Source organism: Oncorhynchus mykiss, chromosome 3, assembly GCF_057628025.1.
Source record: "Oncorhynchus mykiss isolate SJ-2025 chromosome 3, ASM5762802v1, whole genome shotgun sequence".
NCBI lineage: Eukaryota > Metazoa > Chordata > Actinopteri > Salmoniformes > Salmonidae > Oncorhynchus > Oncorhynchus mykiss.
In genome coordinates this window covers 62,446,069-62,471,466 of record NC_143024.1, presented here as the reverse complement: position 1 = coordinate 62,471,466, position 25,398 = coordinate 62,446,069, and the positions used below count along the sequence as shown (strand labels likewise).

At 43.0% G+C, this 25,398-nt stretch overlaps 1 protein-coding gene across 4 annotated transcripts in view; it reads left to right on the top strand.

The window, feature by feature from the left end:
* The window catches only part of LOC110520150 (dedicator of cytokinesis protein 9), a 122,912-nt gene that overhangs the window by 56,251 nt on the left and 41,263 nt on the right, over positions 1-25,398 (top strand). For all 4 annotated transcript variants that reach the window (XM_036974532.2, XM_036974525.2, XM_036974524.2 and 1 more), the window contains exons 2-7: positions 5,722-5,838; positions 16,068-16,157; positions 20,090-20,172; positions 20,992-21,061; positions 23,454-23,549; positions 23,843-23,977. In XM_036974532.2, the coding sequence (XP_036830427.2) occupies positions 5,722-5,838; positions 16,068-16,157; positions 20,090-20,172; positions 20,992-21,061; positions 23,454-23,549; positions 23,843-23,977 (591 nt within the window). The remainder of the gene's footprint in view (positions 1-5,721; positions 5,839-16,067; positions 16,158-20,089; positions 20,173-20,991; positions 21,062-23,453; positions 23,550-23,842; positions 23,978-25,398) is intronic.

Here is a 25,398-nt window from a genome sequence, read left to right as displayed (position 1 = left end):
GCCTTTGGTTACTGCAAATGTGGAACTGCCATTTTATATCAAAAGGTTTCCCAGAGACACTTGTTTTGAATAAGGGATAGTTATCCTTCCGTTTCAAATCATATTCACTATTTAACCATGTTATTACTGAGCCTCACTGGCCGTTGTTTATGGTATATCTCTGGTAGCCCTCAACAGGCGTTTGATTTGCAAATCTCTACAGCATGGGTGTCAAACTCATTATTCCTGCGGGCCCCATCAGTGCGGCCCTCTGAACACTGTCATTTTTAGGGATTGTCTGCTTCCTTACTATCCAGCTTTTGTTTTGGTGTTTCTTAGCAACCTGAAAAGAGTGTAGAGACTATGTAAAATATAGGTCCAATATAATTTATATACAATTTCGATTTGGTTTTAGACATTTCAGGGAGATTTTCAAATAAATGTTTTACTCAAAACTCTGCATAGAATGGGCTCTGGACTTTAACCTCCTAATTCTTCCTGTAGAGTATGTGTCATGTGCTATTATCACCATGGCTAAAATATTGTGGGGGCTGTACTGTACAGTAGGAGGAACATGGTTGTTGGTACAGCAGTGGACTTGACTGTAGTCATTGCTGAGGGAGTGAAAATGACTGGGCTCCAGTCAGTGAAGACATTTTCCTATCCGATGCTTTACTCTGTGGTCTGGCTGAGCTCGTATAGTCCCTGACAAAGGCATATGGAAAACCTCAGCACTTATGTGGACGGTGGGAGGAAGGCTGAGAACAGGCGAGATTTTAATCATGAGGCAGAGTTTGTAGGCTCAGGAATTCATCACCGGTGAGAGGAGGAGGAAGACGCCTAACAACAAGGTTATTACAACTCGTTTAACCTCCAATCAGCCGAAATGTCAAGCCACAGTTACAGTGCATTTGGAAAGTTTTCAGCCCCCTTGACTTTTTTCTACATTTTGTTACGTTACAGCCTTATTCTGAAATAGATTATTTAGTTTTTTCCCCTCATCAATCTACACACAATATCCCATAATGACAAAGCAAAAACAGTTTAAAAAAAAAATATTTAGCACACAAAAAACTGAAATCACACTTACTTAAGTATTCAGACCCTTTACTCAGTACTTTGTTGAAACACCTTTGGCATTGATTACAGCATTGAGTCTTCTTGGGTATGACGCTCCAAGCTTGGCACACCTGTATTTGGGAAGTTTCTCCCATTCTTCTCCCAAGCTCTGTCAGGTTGGATGGGGTGCGTCGCTGCACAGCTATTTTCGGACCTCTCCAGAGATGTTCGATCAGGATCAAATCAAATTTATTTGTATAGCCCTTCTTACATCAGTTGATATCTCAAAGTACTGTACAGAAAACCAGCCTAAAACCCCAAACAGCAAGCAATGCAGGTGTAGAAGCACGGTGGCTAGGAAAAACTCCCTAGAAAGGCCAAAACCTAGGAAGAAACCTAGAGAGGAACCAGGCTATGAGGGGTGGCCTGTCCTCTTCTGGCTGTGCCGGGTGGAGATTATAACAGAACATGGCCAAGATGTTCAAATGTTCATAAATTACCAGCATGGTCAAATAATAATAATCACAGTAGTTGTCGAGGGTGCAACAAGTCAGCACCTCAGGAGTAAATGTCAGTTGACTTTTCAAGGCTGATCATTAAGAGTATCTCTACCACTCCTGCTGTCTCTAGAGAGTTGAAAACAGCAGGTCTGGGACAGGTAGCACGTCCGGTGAACAGGTCAGGGTTCCATAGCCGCAGGCAGAACAGTTGAAACTGGAGCAGCAGCACGGCCAGGTGGACTGGGGACAGCAAGGAATCATCATGCCAGGTAGTCCTGAGGCATGGTCCTAGGGCTCAGGTTCAAATCTGGACTCTGTCTGGACCACTTAAGGACATTCAGAGACTTGTCCCGAAGCTACTCCTGCGTTGTCTTGGCTGTGTGCTTAGGGTCGTTGTCCTGTTGGATGGTGAACCTTCGACCCCAGTCCGAGGTCCTGAGCTCTCTGGAGCAGGCTCCCTCTGTACTTTGCTCCGTTCATCTTTCCCTCGCACCTGACTAGTCTCCCAGTCCCTGCTGCTGATTATCGTCCCCACAACATGATGCTGCCACCACCATGCTTCACTGTAGGGATGATACCAGGTTTCCTCCAGACGTGATGTTTGGCATTCAGGCCATGAAGTTCAATATTGGTTTCATCAGACCAGAGAATCTTGTTTCTCATAGTCTGAGAGTATTTAGGTGCCTTTTAGCAAACTCCAAGTGGGCTGTCATTTGCCTTTTACTGAGGACTGGCTTCCCTCTGGCCACTCTACCATAGAGGCCTGATTGGTGGAGTGCTGCAGAGATGGTTGTCCTTCTGCAAGGTTCTCCCATCTCCACAGAGGAACTCTGGAGGTCTGTCAGAGTGACCATCGGGTTCTTGGTCATTTCCCTGACCAAGTCCCTTCTCCCCCGATGTCTCAGTTTAGGAATAGTCTTGGTGGTTCCAAACTTCTTCTATTTAAATAATGATGGAGGCCACTACATTCGTGGGGACCTTCAATGCTGCAGAAATTCTGTGACACCCTTCCCCAGATCTGTGCCTTGACACAATCCTGTCTCTGAGCTCTATGGACAATTCCAACCATGGTTTGGTTTTTGCTCTGACATGCACTGTCAACTGTGTGACCTTATATGGACAGGTGTGTGCCTTTCCAAATCATGTCCAAATAATTGAATTTACCACAGGTGGACTCAAATTAAGTTGTAGAAACCTCTCCCTAGGATGATAAATGGAAACAGGATGCACCTGAACTCAATTTCGAGTCTCATAACAAAGGGTCTGAATACTTATGTAAATACATTTGCAAACATTTCTAAAAACCTGCTTTTGCTTTGTCATTAGGAAGTATTGTGTGTAGATTGATGAGGAAAACATTAGAATCCATTTCAGAATAAGGCTGTAACGTAACAAAACGTGGAAAAAGGGAAGAGGTCTGAATACTTTCCGAATGCACTCTACATGGTCCGAACTGATTTTCATGTTGGATGAGGACTTGTGGGGTGGTAAAGTGATATCGTTACAGTAGTTCTGATATTGATAAAGTAGCACATGTGTACTTGTTTTCTTCAAATCAATGTACTGAACGCAACAAGCTTGTATGTTTTTATTCCTAGTGAGTATATTGTTAGCGACTGTAGGCTGATGGTTGACTTACTGTTGTAAAATCAGGCAGCAGTCACCTGAAACCCCCCCCCCCCCCCCCCCCCCCCAGGTGTGTCCTACCCAGAGGGTGTGTGGGAAAATCCCTGTAATGATGTTCCAACAGTATTAGCCCACCTTTTGGGCTAATAGTGTACCCCTGTACAGTGAACATAACTGTCAATGAACAGTCACTGACTTAGAGGCGGGTTTGGTTCTGAAATAATGCAGCAGGCGATGAACAGGTTAATATCTGGGTTCAGGAGAGGTAGCTCTTTGATGTTATATAGATAGGCTTGACAGTAGCTGTCTGACAGGTTACCTGTGTGTACTGTAGGTGTGGGGCCATACACACATCAGCGACTGTGCTCTGTGATCATAACGATGCGGAGTTATCAGCTGACAGAGGATGAACACACACACACAGGTAGTCTGTCGGACTGTTATCTCCTGTTAGTCTGTAATCACGCTGAGCTGTTCGGCTGTAATATCCTGACTCACCTGGCCTGTCTGCTTGAGTGCAGCGCGTGACTTCCGACCTCATTCCTCCCCCTTATCTCAGTGTGTCAGAGTGTGAGTGTGTGTGCGCATGCCTTTCGTGTGACACCTCTCTGCAGGTATGTTTGGGCACTTTTGTGTGCATGACATGTTCTTCGGAGTACGTGTGTGCGTGACATGTTCTTCGGAGTACGTGTGTGCATTCATGCGTGCGTAAGCCGTCGTCGCTCCTTCGAACTGAAGAATGTCTGATGATCCCTCACAGGCTGTTAGCAGCCAAGAAGGAACCCTCCTCCTCACTGTCTTGCACTGATCCTCTGAACTGTGACACGAACACGGATCTCACCAGTCAACGTTGATAGGTGCTGGCTGTGTTATTAGCATGGCCGCTAGAAACGCATCTTTAAAACTGGTCCATTTCCAAGACTCTCCCTCTGAGATCATACTTCGTATTATCAGGCTCAGATGTTGACGCAACAAGTAAACTGTACTGGAGCTCAACCCCAAGACCTGGCTAGCAACACGCTTCACTTCACACCTCACTATCTCTCTGAGATAAACACCACCGGCTTCAGAGTTGTAGTGGAGCTGTTGAGCGCGTTGAGGCATGGGCATGGCAAGTGTTCTGTGTCTCTATGGCCACTGTGTTCTTACTGCTTGATGAGGGGAGATCTGACTTGTGTCGTATACCCTACTGTGACGTAGCCTACCACGAATTGAACAGAATCATATGTCACCTCTGTTTCGGTTATTCAGATAGTTCAGTGGACCTTTTTCATTTGAACTAATGGATGTGGTTTGTAGCTTATGTAATTATTCAACTGCCTGTTGTGGTACAACTTGTCCAAGCAGAAGACGTTACGTGAGACAAAGGCTACAGTTCCTTTCCTCTGGAATGAAATCAACATTCCTATCTGCGCAAGGCATTGTGTTGACATGAGCAACAATGCTGTTTTCAAAATACCTGAAAGTCGATTTGTACAGCGTTCCGATATTTTAGCTAACTGTAATCGTATCAATCATAAAGCCAGATGGGTTGGAAGGGGACGTCCAAAGATTCATATTTGAGATCACGGCATTCTGTGTACGCAAGATAACAATGCTCCTACTTGTGGTGTTGCGTTGTAGCTCCTCAGTGACGGGACAGAGCTGTGTGCTAGCTGTCAGTGAGGTGAAGTCATAATGATCCTCCCATCTGTGAGCTCGGCTAGGCGGATGTATTCTATGTGGGAAGCTGCAGGCTGGAGCTCTCATAGGACCGTCATGGTTGGACTAACAGAGAGCATGTGTGAGGACAGGGCCCAGCCAGCTACAGATTCTCTGAGCACAACTTACAATATTGACTGCGTCCCAACAGTAGACTACTTTTGACCAGGGCCCTCTGTTGATTTCAGCTCAGAAGTGACAATCTGACTCAGCCATGTTTTATGTTGTGTGTTAGATCTGAGAGTTTCCTCCTTTAAAACAAAGATATCCACTTTTTTTCATAGCAGTCCTCTGGTCAACACCGGACCAGCGTTTTAACGTTGATAGGGCTACCTAGTGTATGCCTCACAGAGTGAGGAAATCCTACTCTGCTATGGCAAAGTGATGTTATTACATCTGGTGCATTGAGATGCTGTGCTCTGTCAAATCAGGCCGTTGAGGCTTTGGAGAGCACTACACTGACATCACTTACTCCACATTTCCCCCATACCTAGGTTAAATGAGCCCACTTTCCACATGCACAATAGTTTCCACTTTTAGTGCTCCTTGGGTTTGACTGAGTCTCTCTGAAGGTGAGCTGTCACCACTCAAACAGAGAGAGAGCGAGAGAGAGACTTTCCTTCGATTTAGAAGGAATGCTTTAAATAGTCTCTGGGGTGACTTAAGTCCTCCGACTGACTGTCTAGATATTCAGACAATATGGTGTTTTCCCTGGACTTATAATGTACTTCACGGCACTTTGCCTGTCTTTTTGATTTCCCAAATTACACTTCCCTGGTGAGGATGATGACATTGTTGTGTCTGAATAAATACCTGTATATTATTAACAGAGCATGTTTTGTTGTTTGTTCCCCAGGTGAAGCCCAAGGTGATTGAGCCGCTGGACTATGAGAGTGTGCTGGTCCAGAGGAAGACCCAGATTCTCAGTGATGTCCTCCGGGACATGCTGCAGTTCCCCCTGGAGGACTTCCAGGTGAGTCATCTCTGACCTGTCACTGATAGGCTCACAGACCACTGAGGTCTTGAGCACTCTGGAACAGGTTTTCATATGTACTTTGCTCTGTTCATCTTTCCCTCGATCCTGACTAGCCTCCCAGTCCCTGCCGCTGAAAAACAGAGCTGTAAAAAAAAAATGGAAAAAGTTAATGGGCCAGAATACTTTAAGAATGCACTGTATATTATGTTCAACAAAAAATATGAATGTTTATTTTTTTCAATATTCGCATATTAAAAACTTCTTAGGGCTGCAATCCCGTTAACGGTATCGATATGACAACAGCCAGTGAAAGTGCAGGGCGCCAAATTCAAAACAACAGAAATCATGAGATCATAAAATTCCTCAAACATACATGTATCTTATACCGTTTTAAAGGTAATCTTGTTAATCCCACCACAGTGTCCGATTTCAAATAGGCTTTACAGCGAAAGCACCACAAACGATTATGTTAGGTCACCACCAACTCACAGAAAATTTCAGCCATTTTTCCAGCCAAAGAGAGGAGTCACAAAAAGCACAAATGAAGATAAAATGAATCACTAACCTTTGATGATCTTCATCAGATGACACTCATTATACTTCATGTTACACAATACATGCATGTTTTGTTTGATAAAGTTAATATTTATATACTAAAATCTCAGTATACATTGGCGCTCACTAGTTCCAAAAACATCCGGTGATATTGCAGAGAGCCACATAATTTTACAGAAATACTCAATTTAAATGTTATAAATGATAAATACAATTGTTAGACATGGAAATATAGATACAGTGCCTTGCGAAAGTATTCGGCCCCCTTGAACTTTGCGACCTTTTGCCACATTTCAGGCTTCAAACATGAAGATATAAAACTGTATTTTTTTGTGAAGAATCAACAACAAGTGGGACACAATCATGAAGTAGAATGACATTTATTGGATATTTCAAACTTTTTTAACAAATCAAAAACTGAAAAATTGGGCGTGCAAAATTATTCAGCCCCTTTACTTTCAGTGCAGCAAACTCTCTCCAGAAGTTCAGTGAGGATCTCTGAATGATCCAATGTTGATCTAAATGACTAATACAATCCACCTGTGTGTCAAGTCTCCGTATAAATGCACCTGCACTGTGATAGTCTCAGAGGTCCGTTAAAAGCGCAGAGAGCATCAGGAAGAACAAGGAACACACCAGGCAGGTCCGAGATACTGTTGTGAAGAAGTTTAAAGCTGGATTTGGATACAAAAAGATTTCCCAAGCTTTAAACATCCCAAGGAGCACTGTGCAAGCGATAATATTGAAATGGAAGGAGTATCAGACCACTGCAAATCTACCAAGACCTGGCCGTCCCTCTAAACTTTCAGCTCATACAAGGAGAAGACTGATCAGAGATGCAGCCAAGAGGCCCATGATCACTCTGGATGAACTGCAGAGATCTACAGCTGAGGTGGGAGACTCTGTCCATAGGACAACAATCAGTCGTATATTGCACAAATCTGGCCTTTATGGAAGAAAGCCATTTCTTAAAGATATCCATAAAAAGTGTAGTTTAAAGTTTGCCACAAACCACCTGGGAGACACACCAAACATGTGGAAGAAGGTGCTCTGGTCAGATGAAACCAAAATTGAACTTTTTGGCAACAATGCAAAACGTTATGTTTGGCGTAAAAGCAACACAGCTGAACACACCATCCCCACTGTCAAACATGGTGGTGGCAGCATCATGATTTGGGCCTGCTTTTCTTCAGCAGGGACAGGGAAGATGGTTAAAATTGATGGGAAGATGGATGGAGCCAAATACAGGACCATTCTGGAAGAATGATGGAGTCTGCAAAAGACCTGAGACTGGGACGGAGATTTGTCTTCCAACAAGACAATGATCCAAAACATAAAGCAAAATCTACAATGGAATGGTTCAAAAATAAACATATCCAGGTGTTAGAATGGCCAAGTCAAAGTCCAGACCTGAATCCAATCGAGAATCTGTGGAAAGAACTGAAAACTGCTGTTCACAAATGCTCTCCATCCAACCTCACTGAGCTCGAGCTGTTTTGCATGGAGGATTGGGAAAAAATTTCAGTCTCTCGATGTGCAAAACTGATAGAGACATACCCCAAGCGACTTACAGCTGTAATCGCAGCAAAAGGTGGCGCTACAAAGTATTAACTTAAGGGGGCTGAATAATTTTGCACGCCCAATTTTTCAGTTTTTGATTTGTAGAAGCCTCATTCAAGTTTCTAAAGACTGTTGACATCTCGTGGAAGCCCTAGGAAGTGCAACATAGCCAATATCCCACTGTCTATTCAATAGGGGATGGGTTGAAAATCGACCAACCTCAGATTTCCCACTTCCTGTTTGGATTTCTTCTCAGGTTTTTGCCTGCCATATGAGTTATGTTATACTCAGACGTCATTCAAACAGTTTTATAAACTTCAGAGTGTTTTCTATCCAATACTACTAATAATATGCATATATTAGCAACTGGGACTGAGGAGCAGACCTTTTACTCTGGGCACCTTTCATCCAAGCTACTCAATACTGCCCCTCCAGCCATTAGAAGTTAATGTTAGAAAATTGGACTTATATTACAGGGCATGTGGTAAAGCTTTATTACATAAATATTTCCCTTGATGCACCAGGCTGTCATTGTAAATAAGAATTTGTCCTTAATTGACTCGTCTGGATAAATAAAGGTTAATAAAAAATACAGATGCATCATTATGGAGTCTTAAAGGAGGCCTGGGTAAGACTAAAATGTCCACAAATGTTCCAACTTCAATGAATTATTTCTCACTTGTGCTTTAAGATACAAATGTCTAATATGTGTCAATAATCCTTTCTCCAAAAGATCCTTTCTATCGATGACATTTGGTCAACAAAAAAATGATCCTGGTCCTGTTTTGTTCTAGTTTCGTGAGGAATCACCCAAGAATAGAATTAGCGAAATCATTGTAACAAACTATGTGTGGCTTGACAAGGACAGAAATGGAGTTGCCAAGAGCACAAACTGATCTGGGTCCAGGCTAAAATAGAATACCATGTGAGGAATTTGCTACTGGATAATGCTCCAGAATAGTTAGTGAGGTAAATGATCTGTCAAGTGTTGATAAGATCTTTATAGTTTCCATACCAGTGTACCATGTCAATAATTTCCATTATCTATTCATTGTTCATCTATCGACCTCAGTCATCTCTGCCTCCCACATGCATGTTTTGGATGTTATGTTTGTTGTTATTTCACGATATCTCAGTGCGGCCCAGCCAGGCCCATGTTGATTGTAGGGCGAGGTCCTCCACAGAGGCTTTTCTTCTGTTTACATCCATTCATACTGTAAAGTTCAGGGGTCATATGTTTTATTGGCTCATTCTGCCTCTGCTGTTGTGATAGAGTAAGGGTTATCTCTATCCCCGTTCAGCAGGACGTAGCCCCTGTCACCCTCTCAAACATTCCATCTCTACACAACACGTGACGCCCGGTGTGGAAACTATGAAATGGGAGTCTGGCCTGGCAGAAGCCCTTCAGGAAGTGAGAACACTTAGGCAGATGCTCTTAACAGCGGCAAGAAGGGACCCTTTTATATCCGCAGAATTTGACCCTTCCTCTGTCTCACGATCCAACTGATATTTTCCATTTTTTTATTGTCTTTTTCTCTCGTCTACTGAGAGGGTCCTTTGTTTCACAAGCCATAATGGTTTTTACATCTTTCATTAGAATATATATTTACAGTGGGGCAAAAAAGTATTTAGTCAGCCACCAATTGTGCAAGTTCTCCCACTTAAAAAGATGAGAGGCCTGTAATTTTCATCATAGGTACATTTCAACTATGACAAAATGAGGGGAAAAAATCCAGAAAATCACATTGTAGGATTTTTTATTTATTTATTTGCAAATTATGGTGGAAAATAAGTATTTGGTCACCTACAAACAAGCAATATTTCTGGCTCTCACAGACCTGTAACTTCTTCTTTAAGAGGCTCCTCTGTCCTCCACTCGTTACCTGTATTAATGGCACCTGTTTGAACAGTATAAAAGACACCTGTCTACAACCTCAAACAGCCACACTCCAAACTCCACTATGGCCAAGACCAAAGAGCTGTCAAAGGACACCAGAAACAAAATTGTAGACCTGCACCAGGCTGGGAAGACTGAATCTTCAATAGGTAAGCAGCTTGGTTTGAAGAAATCAACTGTGGGAGCAATTATTAAGAAACGGAAGACAAACAAGAACACTGATAATCTCCCTCGATCTGGGGCTCCACGCAAGATCTCAACCCGTGGGGTCAAAATGATCGCAAGAACGGTGAGCAAAAATCCCAGAACCACACGAGGGGACCTAGTGAATGACCTGCAGAGAGCTGCGACCAAAGTAACAAAGCCTACCATCAGTAACACACTACGCCGCCAGGGACTCAAATCCTGCAGTGCCAGACGTGTCCCCCTGCTTAAGCCAGTACATGTCCAGGCCAGTCTGAAGTTTGCTAGAGAGCATCTGGATGATTCAGAAGAAGATTGGGAGAATGTCATATGGTCAGATGAAACCAAAATATAACTTTTTGGTAAAAACTCAACTCGTCGTGTTTGGAGGACAAAGAATGCTCAGTTGCATCCAAAGAACACCATACCTATTGTGAAGCATGGGGGTGGAAACATCATGCTTTGGGGCTGTTTTTCTGCAAAGGGACCAGGACGACTGATCCGTGTAAAGGAAAGAATGAATGGGGCCATGTATCGTGAGATTTTGAGTGAAAAACTCCTTCCATCAGCAAGGGCATTGAAGATGAAACGTGGCTGGGTCTTTCAGCATGACAATGATCCCAAACACACCGCCCGGGCAACGAAAGAGTGGCTTCGTAAGAAGCATTTCAAGGTCCTGGAGTGGCCTAGCCAGTCTCCAGATCTCAACCCCATAGAAAATCTTTGGAGGGAGTTGAAAGTCCGTGTTGCCCAGCAACAGCCCCAAAACATCACTGCTCTAGAGGAGATCTGCATGGAGGAATTTGCCAAAATACCAGCAACAGTGTGTGGAAACCTTGTGAAGACTTACAGAAAACGTTTGGCCTCTGTCATTGCCAACAAAGGGTATATAACAAAGTATTGAGAAACTTTTATTATTGACCAAATACTTATTATCCACCATAATTTGCAAATAAATTCATTAAAAATCCTACAATGTGACTTTCTGGATTTTTTTTCTAATTTTGTCTGTCATAGTTGAAGTGTACCTATGATGAAAATTACAGGCCTCTCATCTTTTTAAGTGGGAGAACTTGCACAATTGGTGCTGACTAAATACTTATTTTTTGCCCCACTGTATATATATCATTATATATATATATATATCATTATACATACATACATACATACATACATACATACATACATACATACATACATACATACATACATACATACATACATACAGTGGTGCTAAAAAGTATTTAGAAATATATGATATAAAATATATGATATATATATGTGTTGGAGAATCAACCATTTTAAAGAAGGGTTCGATTTCCTAGATTTATTCAGCGTGTTCATTTTTTTTGTCTAATGGCTGTATTGCCAGAAAATAAGAATGCTTACTTATAGGCTCACAAGCTATCCAACTCCTCATTACGTTTACTACGTTACACTGCAATCGTGCCCTCGCTCTTTTTGAGAGAACCTCCTGGCCTGTCTTTGATGCTTCGCGATCAACCCAGTAAAAAACAAACAACCTCTGTATTGCATTTGCAAAAAGCTGTGAGGGAAAGGGAGCATTGTGGTGTGAGAGCTGGGCAGGAGACTGAGGCGGGGGGCAGGGGCTCTTGCCGGCTGGGTGTATGTGAAGGCCAGACAGCTGGACCACTCAACTTGGTGACACGGCCTTGACCAGCCGTGTCTGCTGTGCTCTCATGGTGCTCCAGAGGAACCCTCTGCTCTGGCCATGACATATGAGTACTGCATCCACTACAAGCGGTGCGTTGTGAGGGGAGCGACAGGTGATGATCCTGGAAGAAGAAAAACATTTGGGAAGACTGAGCCCCACATCTGTTTAGGTCACATGACTCTCTGAGATCTTCCTTACGCAAGTGGTTTTATCCGGTTGTATGTCAAGACCTTTCAATTGTGGGTATTCAGTGTTATAGGCAGAGAAGGGAGGTTTCTGATGCTATTAAAGTCCCAGGCTATGACTGTGTAGTGATAGCAGCCTATAAATCCAGTCCAGACCCGGCAGAGCTCATTTGACCACACTGCTAGTCTGTGGGCTGTTTTCGGCTGGTGTGTAAATCATTTTGTTGGCAGACACCGCCTCAGCTCAGGAACCGCTGTCAGGTTTCTCATGTCCTCTCTCTCCCCCCTCTGGATCCAAGGCCTCTCATTGGAGGTTGTTATCAAATTATATCTCAGAGAGAACAGGGACTTAACTGTTTAGGAAAATAAATTGTGAGATGGTGTTTACATTACCTCATCTGGATTTGATCAGACGGCGCTCGGCATTAGGAGAGCCAAGCACGTTTTGTCAACGTGTCTTCTTAGGGAATTTGTCTGGGATTACTGGGAAAGAGAGAGGAAGGGAATGGGAAGGGAACCTCCCTCCCTGCTTAAACTTGAGATGTACGCTGGTCATAAAGCCTGCGGATCAGGAAGAGCTCCAAACTGTCACTGGATTTACTCCCAGGAATGGCAAGGCACTTTCCTCTTCCTATTTCTCTCTATTTGAACGACTTCAGCATGGCAGGGTGGTTTTAATCAAATCTACGTATACCTTCAAGTTTCAGGATTCAAAGAGTTGAAGTTGTGAGGGAAACATGAGATGGGGAGAAGTCTAATGGTCATTTTTGAAAGAATATTATATTAAGTACAATTTGAATGGACTACAATGGGAGGTCATAGTCACAAACCACATGCTACTGTCCTCTCTTCCGCTGGCATACTGTTATGTTCCCCGGACTGTTTTTCTCTTTCTGTCGTCTGGCGGTCAAAGCAAGAGCGTAAAAGGTCTGGACTCTCTCTCTCTCTTTCTTTTCGCTCGCTCTCATATTTATATATTGTCACCTCTACCCATGTGCCCCCCCCTCTCTTTCCATTTCCTATGTACAGCAACCTCACGCGTTGAGCACCGACCAACATCGGACATCCACAGACGCTGTAATTTGCCCAGTCCGACCTGGCCTTGATTTCAACATCCACAGACGTCTGGACCAGTCTTAATTTGACCCATACATAGACGTCCATGATTGGTTCGGATTTGGTCCGGACCGGACCTGTTCACTTACTGTTCAATAACACAAATTGATTTTTTTCAAACTCGAGGTGCCGTGTCATAGCTGACACCCCATTCTTTCTGCACACATCTTTGAATCTTAATTTAGAGCAGATATGTAACACATATTTGGAAAACATGGTCATATAAACTGATTTTACCGAAATTCTGTTACCAAACATTGCATCTGCACAGTTCTTTCAGTAAATGTGTTTTTGTAAAAATGTTCAGTGTAAATTGTTAAAAGTGCATAGAGTTTGCAACAGAGTATGGTTTGTTAAACTTTGAAATCAATGGTTTTTGTTTGGCATATATTTTAAGGGAAAAATCTGATTCTCAGCGCCACTGTGGAATTGTCCTTTTCACGAAAGATCTCCACTGTGCTCCATGGGGTTGTCACCAGTATCGCTATACTATGATAGCATGAGCATTGGCAAAAGCAGACTGAACTCTTTGGTCCTTTAAAAACCTACTGTATGTAAAATATTGTGTGCAGTAGCTTGGAAAAGAGAAATGGGATTCTGGGTCACAACATAAGGCTGTTTGTTTCCAAAATGAGCAGGGTTTTCCTCAGGGAATCGAGGACACGACATGTTTTGTTTCTCTCTGAGTACCGCGATACTGGTATCGTGACAACCTTAGTGCTCCCCAGTGCTTCTTCTGGTCCACTTCATGATTCCCTCTGGACTCTTCTGGCTTACAAGCCTGTTTGTTTCTGCTGCTTAGATTATGGTGAGATTGTCATCTCCCAGCAGGAAACCTGGGCTAGAGAGAGGAAATGGAGGAGAGAACTCAGGTTCACAAATAGGACCTCTGCATTGTATTCCTGGAATGGAGCGCAGGGCTAGGCTGCACTAACACCAGGCAGTCTCAGAGAGAAGGCTATTCTATTTAAAAAAAAAATTTTTTTACTAGATTACCTGTAGTTTTTCATGTCTGTCTGTAATTGTGTATTGACTTGGTGCTGCCTATCTTGGCCAGGATGCTCTTGAAAAAGAGATTTCAAATCTCAATGAGCCATTCCTGGTTAAATAAAGGTTAAATAAGAAATGCTCAGCGTTAGTCAACTCATCACATCAACCAGTCTCACTGTATTGATTGTCAATAAACCTCTACTGTAACAGCCACTGTATTTTTACCGATAAGTTACCTGTTCACCTCCAGGAGTTCCCTTTGAAATGCCCTGACTGTAACCTGGATTCCTACTCCCCCACTGCCTTTAGGCTAGGTACCCGAATGGACCTCAGGCTCTATAACCAAGCCTGTGGAGTGCATAATAATATCCCATTGATTCCCAAGGGAGTCATTTCTGCAGAGAATTTGAGATAGAACATTTTCTCTTCTGTTGTGGTGCCGTTTTGTATCATTGTGCAATGATTAACCTTGGGGTGGTGAGGTTTGGTCTATGATTTCTATTCTCCATCCTTTGTTTGGGCATGGGGAGTAGAAAAAAAATGACGTCTGCACTAACCTGATTGGGCTTTTCATTTCACAGTCTGTGACTCAATTCAAGATTAATTGGAGAGCTGCTTTGCTCTGCATGCTGGAAAAAATCCTGACTGTGTCTGCTGAAGGCTAGAGATAATGACTAAAGCTATTGGTTAGGTTGCTCAGGAAAAGCTGCGTGAACAGGAGATTTACTGCTGTGTTGAATTGCTTACCTTACTCCTGCCCCATTTGCCTTGACCTATTCTTTACTGTAAGCCAGGTACCACAGTCACATTTCTGTCACGGTTCACCTTTGAACTGTCCAGTTTGGCTTTAGCATGATATGAGTTAAGTGGAGAAGGTTGAGGTTTGTTATTCTTCTCTGGTGTTTTTGCTGTAGTTTGTTTCTCTATCACTCATGTGGGGTAACTGTAATCTGCTGTGTCCCCTAGTGTTTATTTTCTGTTTCCCTTACTTTAAAGATGTAAAGTTGAAAGGTTTCTGCTAAAGGAATCACCACGGGGTAACATGCTAGAGAAGATAGGATTACAAAACCCTCTCTTTTAGTTTATTATCAAGGGGAATCTCCATTTAAGTGAGATATGTCAAACCGGTCTCAAAGGGGAGCTTAAAACTAGGTTACACTCCTAACTGGGATTTACATGTCCTATTAAGAATGAAGAACAACAGAAGGGAGCTCCAGCAGTATTTGCCTTTCATAAATCTGCCGACATATCAACATTACTGCTATCTAAAATGAGTCCCACATTTAGAGTAATTGATTCATAAAATATGTGTATTGGTCTTAGTTAAAGACGGTCTTTCTGAAAGTAAAATGGGTTCTGTGTAATTTTAAGAGTGGGTTAACCCGTTAGAGGCCTTGTGAATGGGAAATTAGGTTGAATGTGTGGATAGACAGGATATTGTAAACACTGAGTTCCAGGTTATTCTAGTGGTATTAAGTTGATACAGTCGATACCACTAGGGGTGTCTGTGGTGTATTTCCCCCTCCCATCACTAAACAACCACCATAAGCCTGCAGAGTGAAGGACATGACCCAAGAGGGTGCAGAAGGAGGTGGTATTAAGATGGTGTCCAACTCCTCAGGGAGGGAGCCCCATGGCTGGGCTGGGTGGCTGAGAGCCAGGCTAAGTCCCTGGGTGTGTCTGTCCATGGTTCCCTGGCCCAGCCTGGAGGTCAACAATGTAGCGTAGCATCACATCCTGACGCTGCCTACCTCTCTACCCTCCTGAAACCTCCACAGACCTGAGACTTTTCTCTGGCATGGAGTAATATTTGTAGGAGTGTTCAGGGAAATCATGTCCAGCTGAGACCACATACTGTAGTACTGAGAAAATATGATGTTAGCAGTCCTGTGTTGTCATTCCCAAAGGATATCTTGTATACTTTCATTTTTTCCTTTTTTTTTATTTATCTGTGGTGATTTATGGTTTTGAGTTCATTTTCACAGCATCACTCATCCAGTGTCATAATCTAGTCAGACCTTGTACTTGATTTAATTAGCTAAATAAAACTGTTTTCCATCCACAGATTGCGACTCAGAGGCGCCAAGGAAGAACTCTCTACCCCACAGTGCCTGAGAACGCCGTGAAGGAGGCGCAGAGTCTGTTTGTCCAGGAGGTAAGAACCCACAAGTGCAGTAACCCTGCAGGAATGAACCTTTGTGCAGAGAGAGCAGTGGTTTTATTGACAGTTGGATGTTGGCATTATGATGTGCCATTACGTGCTAGTGTACCCTACAGCCATATTAACCATAAGTACAGTTACCATAAATACAGACATTAGTGTCAGTCTTCAGCCTGCTTCTGGCCTGTCATTGATGTATATGGCAGCCTGCACAAGATCAATAGATATGGAAACACACTGGACTGCACACACTTTTAGTGTCTCTGATTTCCCCATTGTTTATAGAATGTGTCCAGCCAAACTGAACTTCCATTTCACCTAGCACATACTTTATGACACAATGGTGTTTTATTGTTCAGGACAGGCAGGAGTAGGAATTATGGGCCGTTACTGGACGCCATCCAGTCAACAGGAGTATTTTCATTCTCTTCAATAACATCTATTCAGGCCAGGAGACCAAAAAACTGATAAGCGAAATCCAGTTCCAAAGTAAATGGATGGTTCTTCTCCGGCTTCTGGTCTTCATCCTCTCAGAGCACTGTTTACACTAGTGCCTCCCTGTACCAAGCCTGGTAAATGCCTTCTGGTCTTCATCCTCTCAGAGCACTGTTTACACTAGTGTCTCCCTGTACCAAGCCTGGTAAATGCCTTCTGGTCTTCATCCTCTCAGAGCACTGTTTACACTAGTGCCTCCCTGTACCAAGCCTGGTAAATGCCTTCTGGTCTTCATCCTCTCAGAGCACTGTTTACACTAGTGTCTCCCTGTACCAAGCCTGGTAAATGCCTCCTGGTCTTCATCCTCTCAGAGCACTTGTTTACACTAGTGCCTCCCTGTACCAAGCCTGGTAAATGCCTTCTGGTCTTCATCCTCTCAGAGCACTTGTTTACACTAGTGCCTCCCTGTACCAAGCCTGGTAAATGCCTTCTGGTCTTCATCCTCTCAGAGCACTGTTTACACTAGTGCCTCCCTGTACCAAGCCTGGTAAATGCCTTCTGGTCTTCATCCTCTCAGAGCACTGTTTACACTAGTGCCTCCCTGTACCAAGCCTGGTAAATGCCTTCTGGTCTTCATCATCTCAGAGCACTGTTTACACTAGTGTCTCCCTGTACCAAGCCTGGTAAATGCCTTCTGGTCTTCATCCTCTCAGAGCACTGTTTACACTAGTGCCTCCCTGTACCAAGCCTGGTAAATGCCTTCTGCAACCACGTAGGGTTGTATCTTAAAATCAGATGTCAGCCTTACTGTACATTCTGTTCCCATACTGTACTTTACTTATAAATAAATGTTAAATTAAAAATAACAGTCTGACATTTTAACATCTTGCTTAAACACACAATCTTCCACACACAGTATACCTGAGCTACACAATGGTTTAGTGTCATTGTGTCCCATGTGGCCAGTTGGACACTTGATGGACACTGCCCCCATTGTAGCACTGCTCGGCAAACCAGAGGCAACCGGCTGCTGACCCCTCAGGCCATGGGTCACAGATTAGGGAGTCCTGTCTTCAGTCATGAAGAAACACTTCCTTTTGGTTAAGTGCAATATGACATCAGCAGGACAGCTGCAGAGTACAACCCTCTCTCTTTTCCATTCCTCCACTGATCAGACTGACTTTCCGCAACTCAGGACTCCCTTGTCGAACTATTTCTTGTAAACTACACACCTCTCTGTATGAATACCATTCTGGATGTTCATATCAATCTGGAAGTTTTAACAGTGAACAGATGTGTCTCACCCAGACTGAGAGATATAGGAGTATACTCCCTCCCAGTTTGTACTGGGTTGATCTAACGCCTACTTGATGATCCTTTTATGTCTGGGGTGAAGTGTCATACTATGTGGATGGGAAATAAGAAAGTGTACTTTGTGTGGGGCTGTAGCATTCCTCCTGAAGTGCCCAGACATCACTGCTGGGCCATAATTAGGATTTATGCCATACTGCTCTAATCATCAAATATTTCCTTTTCTCGTTGGTAGATTTGACTCTCCCGAAAAACTCTACCATTTCCGTCTCAATATTTGTCTTCAAGGCAATTAGGATAATTACTGTAAATTGATATCTAGGATGTGAAATGAGACAAAGTAAGTCGGTGTTTCTTCATGTTACCGTCAAACACTTTTTAAATGTGTAAAGTCAGCAAGTAATTGTGTAGGCTGATGAGAGAGGGCTCTGTGGAACCATTTGTCTTTAATTCCAGATCCTGTGGAAGGCTTTAATTTCCACCAACTATCTGCTCAAGACGAGCATTCACTTTGATCCTTCTTCTTCCCCTTCCTTCCTTCAGATGTACTAATCTGATTTGAATAGGGAGCAAAGAATTCCCAGAATAAGGGCAGTTTCAGAAAGCCAATGCATTCAAAAAAAGGACTTCATATAGTACCTAAAACATGTTACTGTTGTTTCAGAAGGTATTCATACCCCACATTTTGTTGTTAAAGCCTGAATTAAAAACGGATTAAATATATATTTTATTTCTCACCCATCTAAACACAATACCCTATAATGACAAAGTGAAAACTAAAAAAATAAAAATGTTTACAAATGTATTGAAAATTAAATACAGAAATGTCATTTTACGTAAGTATTCACACCTGAGTCAAGCATTTGTAGAAGCACGAGTCTTTCTGGGTAAGTTCTAAGAAGTTACCACACCTGGATTGTGCATCATTTGCCCATTTATTCTTTAAAAAAATATTAAAGCTCTGTCAAATTGGATGTTGATCATTTCACTGTCTTCTTCAGTGTAGATTTGGCCTTGTTTTAGCTTATTGTCCTGCTGAAAGTTGAATTCATATCCTAGTGGAAAGCAGACTGAACCAAGTTTTCCTCTAGGATTTTGCCTGTGCTTAGTTCATTCCATTATTGTTTTATCCTGAAAAACTTTACAGTCCTTAACGATTACAAGCATACCCATAACATGATGCAGCCACCACTGCTTGAAAATATGGAAAGTGATACTCAGTAATGCATTTTATTGGATTTGCCCAAAATATAACACTTTGTATTCAGGACAAAAAGATAATTGCTTTGGCACATTTATTTTACTTTAGTGCCTTGTTGCAAACAGGATGCATGTTTTGGAATATATTTTATTCTGTACAGGCTTCCTGTTTTCACTCTGTCAATTAGGTTAGTATTGTGAAATAACTGCAATGTTATCCATCCTCAGTTTTCTACTATCAAAGCCATTAAACTCTAACCATTGGCCTCTTGGTGGTTTCCTTCCTCTTCGGCTACTGAGTTAGGAAAAACGCATGTATCTTTGTAGTGACTGGGTGTATTGATACGCCATCCAAAGTGTAATTAATAACTTCACCATGCTCAAAGAAATATTCAATGTCTACCAATAGGTGCCCTTTTCGAGGAATTGGAAAACCTCCCTGGACTTTGTGGTTAAATCTGTTTGAAATTCACTGCTCGACTGAGGGACCTTACAGATAATGTAATGTGTTGGGTATAGAGATGAGGTGGTCATTCAAAAATGTTAAGCACTATTATTGCACTATTAGTGAATCCGTGCAACTTATTATATGACTTGTTAAGCACAGTTTTACTCCTGAACTTATTTAGGCTTGCCATAACAAAGGGGTTGAATCCTTATTGACATTTCAGTTTTTCTTTTGCAAAAATATCAAAAAACATAATTCCACTTTGACATTATTGAGTATTGTGTGTAGGCCAGTGACAAAAAATATATTTAATCCATTTTAAATTCATTCTGTAACACAACAAAATGTGGAAAAAGCATCAAGGGGTGGGAATACATTCTGAAGGCACTGTAGCTATCTGAAAAGATGCTATTGGCCGACACTGATTTGGTTGTTGTGTGCTTGTTTCCGGTTTCCTGTTTCTTAAGGCTAAACATTGAAACTGTCTTAGATTACACTTGTAAACCATTGATTGTCTTTCTTTTTATTTCAGTGCATCAAGACCTACAATTCTGATTGGCATGTCGTTAATTACAAGTACGAGGACTACTCCGGGGACTTCCGGCAGCTTCCAAAGTAAACCCTTTGCTCTGTCAGTATGGTGTCTTGACAGACAGTACAATGTTATGTAATGTGTAACCAAGTTATGACTTCCTCCTGGGCAAGTTAGAACAGCTACCCTCTTTGTGAAGATATTTCACACTGAAGTGCATGCACACCAGTGGAGGCTGGTGAGAGGAGCTATAGGAGGACAGGCCAATCATGGTAATTGGCTGGAACAGAAAACATGGAACAGTATCAAACACATCAATCGTACAGAAACCACTGACTCCATTCCATTCCAATGATCCAGTCCTCTTATAGCTCCTCCAACCAGCCCCCACTGACGCACACACCCGTGTCATTCTGTCGGTAATCTTCAATCAGCCTTAGTTGCTGATCGTTCAGGATATTTTGGCATGGATAGTCTACAAGGAAATGCAGGTTTTATGATTTAACCCACATTAACAATAGAGACTTCCTCAAGCCACACTCGGGTTATTCCCAAAGATGTGGGGATTTAGTCACTTTGGAAACCACCCCCGGTTCAAAGAGTGTCATCAATTCCACCTTCTGCCCTGAGGGCAATGGTTTCCAGTGTCATTGTGCTGGAATTTACACACAAAACAAAGCTGCCCTGACCTTGAGACTTGCCATTGATGTCAACAGACCTTTGGTCAGTATTCAGTGTCTGGGGAGGGAAATGTTTTCCTGAGGTGAATTCGTTCAGGCTTCCTATGTAAGTGGGACATGCGCATTACATTGGGTTTCATTTCTTAGATCAATGAATGACCTCTCAGAGATGAGATAAACATAATAATTGATTAACTTGATTCACATCCTTGTGTTTTACAGCAAAGTGTCCAGACCAGACAAACTGGCTGTCCATGTTTTTGAGGTGGATGAAGATGTCGATAAAGATGAAGTAAGTGAATGTTCTGGCTACAGTTCATTGGAAGGTTACAAATAACAAACAATTTAGTTAAGCCGCTTATTCCTTCGACTCTCAACATAAACCACCTGCTCCATGTACAAATCACCTCAATACCCTTTTCTCCTTCTAAGTCTTTACTGTAAATACCTCAGAGGCACTGAACAAATAATCCTCCATACAGACAGACAAACGAGATTTCCGCGCTCCGTTTACAGTCCAGCAGCTTTGACGTTGCCAGAATGGCCACGGTATCTGATGTTTTTTTGCACTAGAAACCAGTCTTTCCTAGAACACAAGCACCAGATCTTATTAAGTGATTTAATTCAGATTAGGAACTGATTTGGCTGTCCTGTTCCAATCCCAGTTGTGAAACGTCTCCGGCATGAGATGAAAGCGTCATTGGGTCTAAATAGCACATTTTAATGTGAAGTATAAAGTGTAATTAGCCGCCGGACTTTGGTTAGCTGGCCGCCTCTCAAATGGTCTCGGGTTCTTCTCTGCTCTGCTCCATGTGTTCATGGCCCCCAGACTCCTCACAGCCCATGAGTTTGGCTCTCTTTGTTGTGAGCTAATTTAGAACATTTCGTGTCTGCCTGATTATACAACTCTGAACTCTTAGCTGGAAACATTTTTGCTCTGTGAACCCTATAGATGTCTGATTCTGTGCTGTGAACAGTCTAAATTAGTATTTGTTGGCCTTGGAATAGCTTGTGCGAGTCAGTGCACACACGGGAGGCTATGGGGTCACCTTTGTTCAAGCCAACCCTAAAGAGAGGCTGGATCACTGATGCCTGCAGAACCCTCAGAGGGACGGTGCTCTGCGGATCACGACCGGAGGCAGTCTCAGGCTGTTGATGACACTGATGTTCTACTGCCATCTATTCAACTGTTAGGGTCATGTTGACATTTGCATATGTCACATACTGTTTGTTATGTCTTCTTTATGTCATACATGAGCAAATGAATAGGGATTCGAGTGACCTCGCTCACTTAACTGGGATGTAGGCAAATGGATTCTTGAGCCGAGAGACTAACCCAGGTCACCAGAGGTCAGGGCCAGTGAACATTAGATCTGACAAGGAAGGGGCATTATTTTCATCAGATAGACTACCTGATGACAAGACCCCTCCCAGTTCACCCTTTCCCTCACCTCACACACAGCTGTGTAAGAGCGTCCCTCACCTCCCACACAGCTGTGTAAGAATGCTCCCCAGCCCAGCAGCCAACAGCGTCCCAGCTACATACCCCTCACCTCAGTTTGTCGCACGCAGGGAAGTAGGTGGACCAAGCAGATGATAGCTAAGGAAGTGAGCCATTTCTCCTGAAATCCCCAAATAAATCCTCACACACATATACAGTACATGGAAACCTCAGCCCCAAGTCTGTTCATGTGTTTAATGACAATAGCCCCAGCCTGTGGCATTGCTATGTGACCAAAGTTAAAATGTTTATTGTCAAATGTGTCACTGATTTTATGAAATGATTATGCACTGGGTTGCAGTTTAGTTAATCTGGTTGGTTCGGGTGTTGCCAGGCAACATTTACAGAGCTTTGGGGTTCACTGAAAGCAAGCACAAGTAATTTGTCAGCTCTCCTAGGGACTGGCGTATTCTGGTCAGCGAAAGATGAGTGGAAGCAGGCCCTGAACGTTTCCAGACCCTCCTCATATGAGTCGACGATATACTGGAAATATTCTCTGCCAACACTTTTTAAAGCCATTTTATTGGACGAGAGAGGGAATAGGAATCATGTCTTCTTGAAAACCCATTAATTATATCCAAAATCGTCTGGAACAATGGCTTTTACCTCTGTAGTCTCTCGAAGAGGAGGCTTAAACACTCTGGATGTCTGATCACGAGGACCAGAAGGAGACCATGCGAGGGGTAAAACACTGGTGCAGCAGCTCCTTCCCTCACTACCCCCCTAATCGATTTATTTACACAGATCATTACGCCTCTGGAAGTCTCCGTGCAATAGAGATGGAAGCCATGTGTCTAGTCATACTTGCTTTGTGCCAATGGTTTAGCTGGTTTTGTGGTACCTGAGAACTGGGATGATATGGTCATGCCTCAGTGAAGAAGCCAATGAGAGGGGCTGTTTATTTGGGTTCATAGAGGTGGTTTGTTGTGTGGCTGGATGCTTGTTTGGAGTCAGATAGACCGACATTAAACTTAGCATTCTCTCATCTCATTCTCCATGTCTCCTATACTGTTTTTGTAAATATTATCTCGACCACAGGATCAAGGGCCTCTCTTGAAATGGACAGTTTGGTAATGTTTTGGCAGAGAGTGGGCAGAGTGATGTTTTGATGTGGTACAGTGTGTGTATTTGTGTGTGTATATAGTCTTGAGTGTGTCTGATCCTGTGCTCATGTGTCTTCCAGGACACAGCCTCTCTAGGTTCCCAGAAAGGTGGGATCACAAAGCATGGCTGGCTGTACAAAGGCAACATGAACAGTGCCATCAGTGTCACCATGAGGGTGAGTGATCCTAATGACAGTGATGACACTAGCTGTCTCTATTAGTAATTATTATTACACAGTGTGCCAGATGTGCAGTGATGATGAATAGTCAGTGCTCGTGTCTCTAGTGACAGCAGGATGGAGCCTGGTTTTCATTAATACCATTTCTCAGAAAAACGGATAGTAGTTTTGCAATATTAGGCTGTTGACGTCCTTCAAACCATGCTGCTGCAATTATCCGTGCCAAAACCATGCCTCTTGTTGTCTAATAATAGAAATTATGTTTTTCATTGTTGTATTCTACTTTCTAGTCTTTCAAGAGGAGGTATTTCCATCTAACCCAGCTGGGTGACGGCTCTTACAACCTGAACTTCTACAAGGATGAGAAGATCTCCAAAGAACCCAAAGGAACCATCTTCCTGGACTCCTGTATGGGAGTTGTTCAGGTAATATAAGACACTCTGTGTCTGGGATTGGGCTTTGATTACACCATCACACTAACATTTATATTGAATAAGTCATCCAGCCAGACGTACTTCCCTTCCAAAGTCTTTTACTTCCTGTAATATATTTACCCATGTAGAATGTTACATGATCAGTTAAACTCGGCACAAGTTAAAGCTAGCAACAGGGAATTGATGAGGAAATGTGTCTGTATCACTGCTTGGGAACCTTCTCCAATCCCCACCTAAAACCTGAGCTCACTCCCTCTTTCTCCAAGGTCATAATTTACTGCTGACTCTCAGCTGCTGAAACCAGGTGAATGCCGATAACATACTACCATGCACTTTGCAGCAGACTAGCAATCAATACCACATGCTATAGCTAGCAGGCGCACATTTCCAAGTCCCAAGATGGGCTGTAAGCATTATTGGTCTTCTACACACAAATGGATGGAAAGGTCCTGCTTTTACTTACCAAGCATTCAGCTGACATTAATCAGATACTTTAAAAGGAGGTACACTATACATACAAAAGTATGTGGACACCCCTTCAAATTAGTGGCTATTTCAGCCACACCTTTTGTTGACAGTTGTAAAAAATTGTGCATACCACCATGCAATCTCCATAGACAAACATTCCAATTAGAATGGCCTTACTGAAGAGCGCAGTGACTTTCAATGTGGCACCGTGATAGGATGCCACCTTTCCAACAAGTCAGTTTGTCAAATTTCTGTCCTAATAGAGCTGCCCCGGTCAACTGTATGTGCTGTTATTGTGAAGTGGAAACGTCTAGAAGCGACAACGGCTTAGCCGCAAAGTGGTAGGCCACACAAGCTCACAGAACGGGACCAACGAGTGCTGAAGTGCACTTGTTGTTTGCAGCACTCACTTGTTTGCAGCACTCACTACCAAGTTCCAAACTGCCTCTGGAAGCAACATCAGCACAAGAACTGTTCGTCGGGAGCTTCATAAAATCGGTTTCCATGGCAGAGCAGCCACACACAAGCCTAAGATCATCATGCGCAAAGCCAAGTGTCGGCTGGAGAGGTGTAAAACTCGCCGCCATTGGAATCTGGAGCAATGGAAATGCGTTCTCTGGAGGGATGAATCACGCTTCACCATCTGGCCGTCTGACGGACAAATCTGGGTTTGGCGGCTGCCAGGAGAGCGCTACCTGCCCCAATGCATAGTGCCAACTGTAAAGTTGGGTGGAGGAGGAATAATGGTCTGGGTCTGTTTTTCATGGTTCGGGCTAGGCCCATTAGTTCCAGTGAATGGAAATCTTAACGCTACAGCATACAATGACATTATAGATGATTCTGAGCTTCCAACTTGTGGCAACTGTTTGGTGAAGGGCCTTTCCTGTTTCAGCATGACAATGCCCCCGTTCACAAAGCGAGGGCCATACAGAATTAGTTTGTCA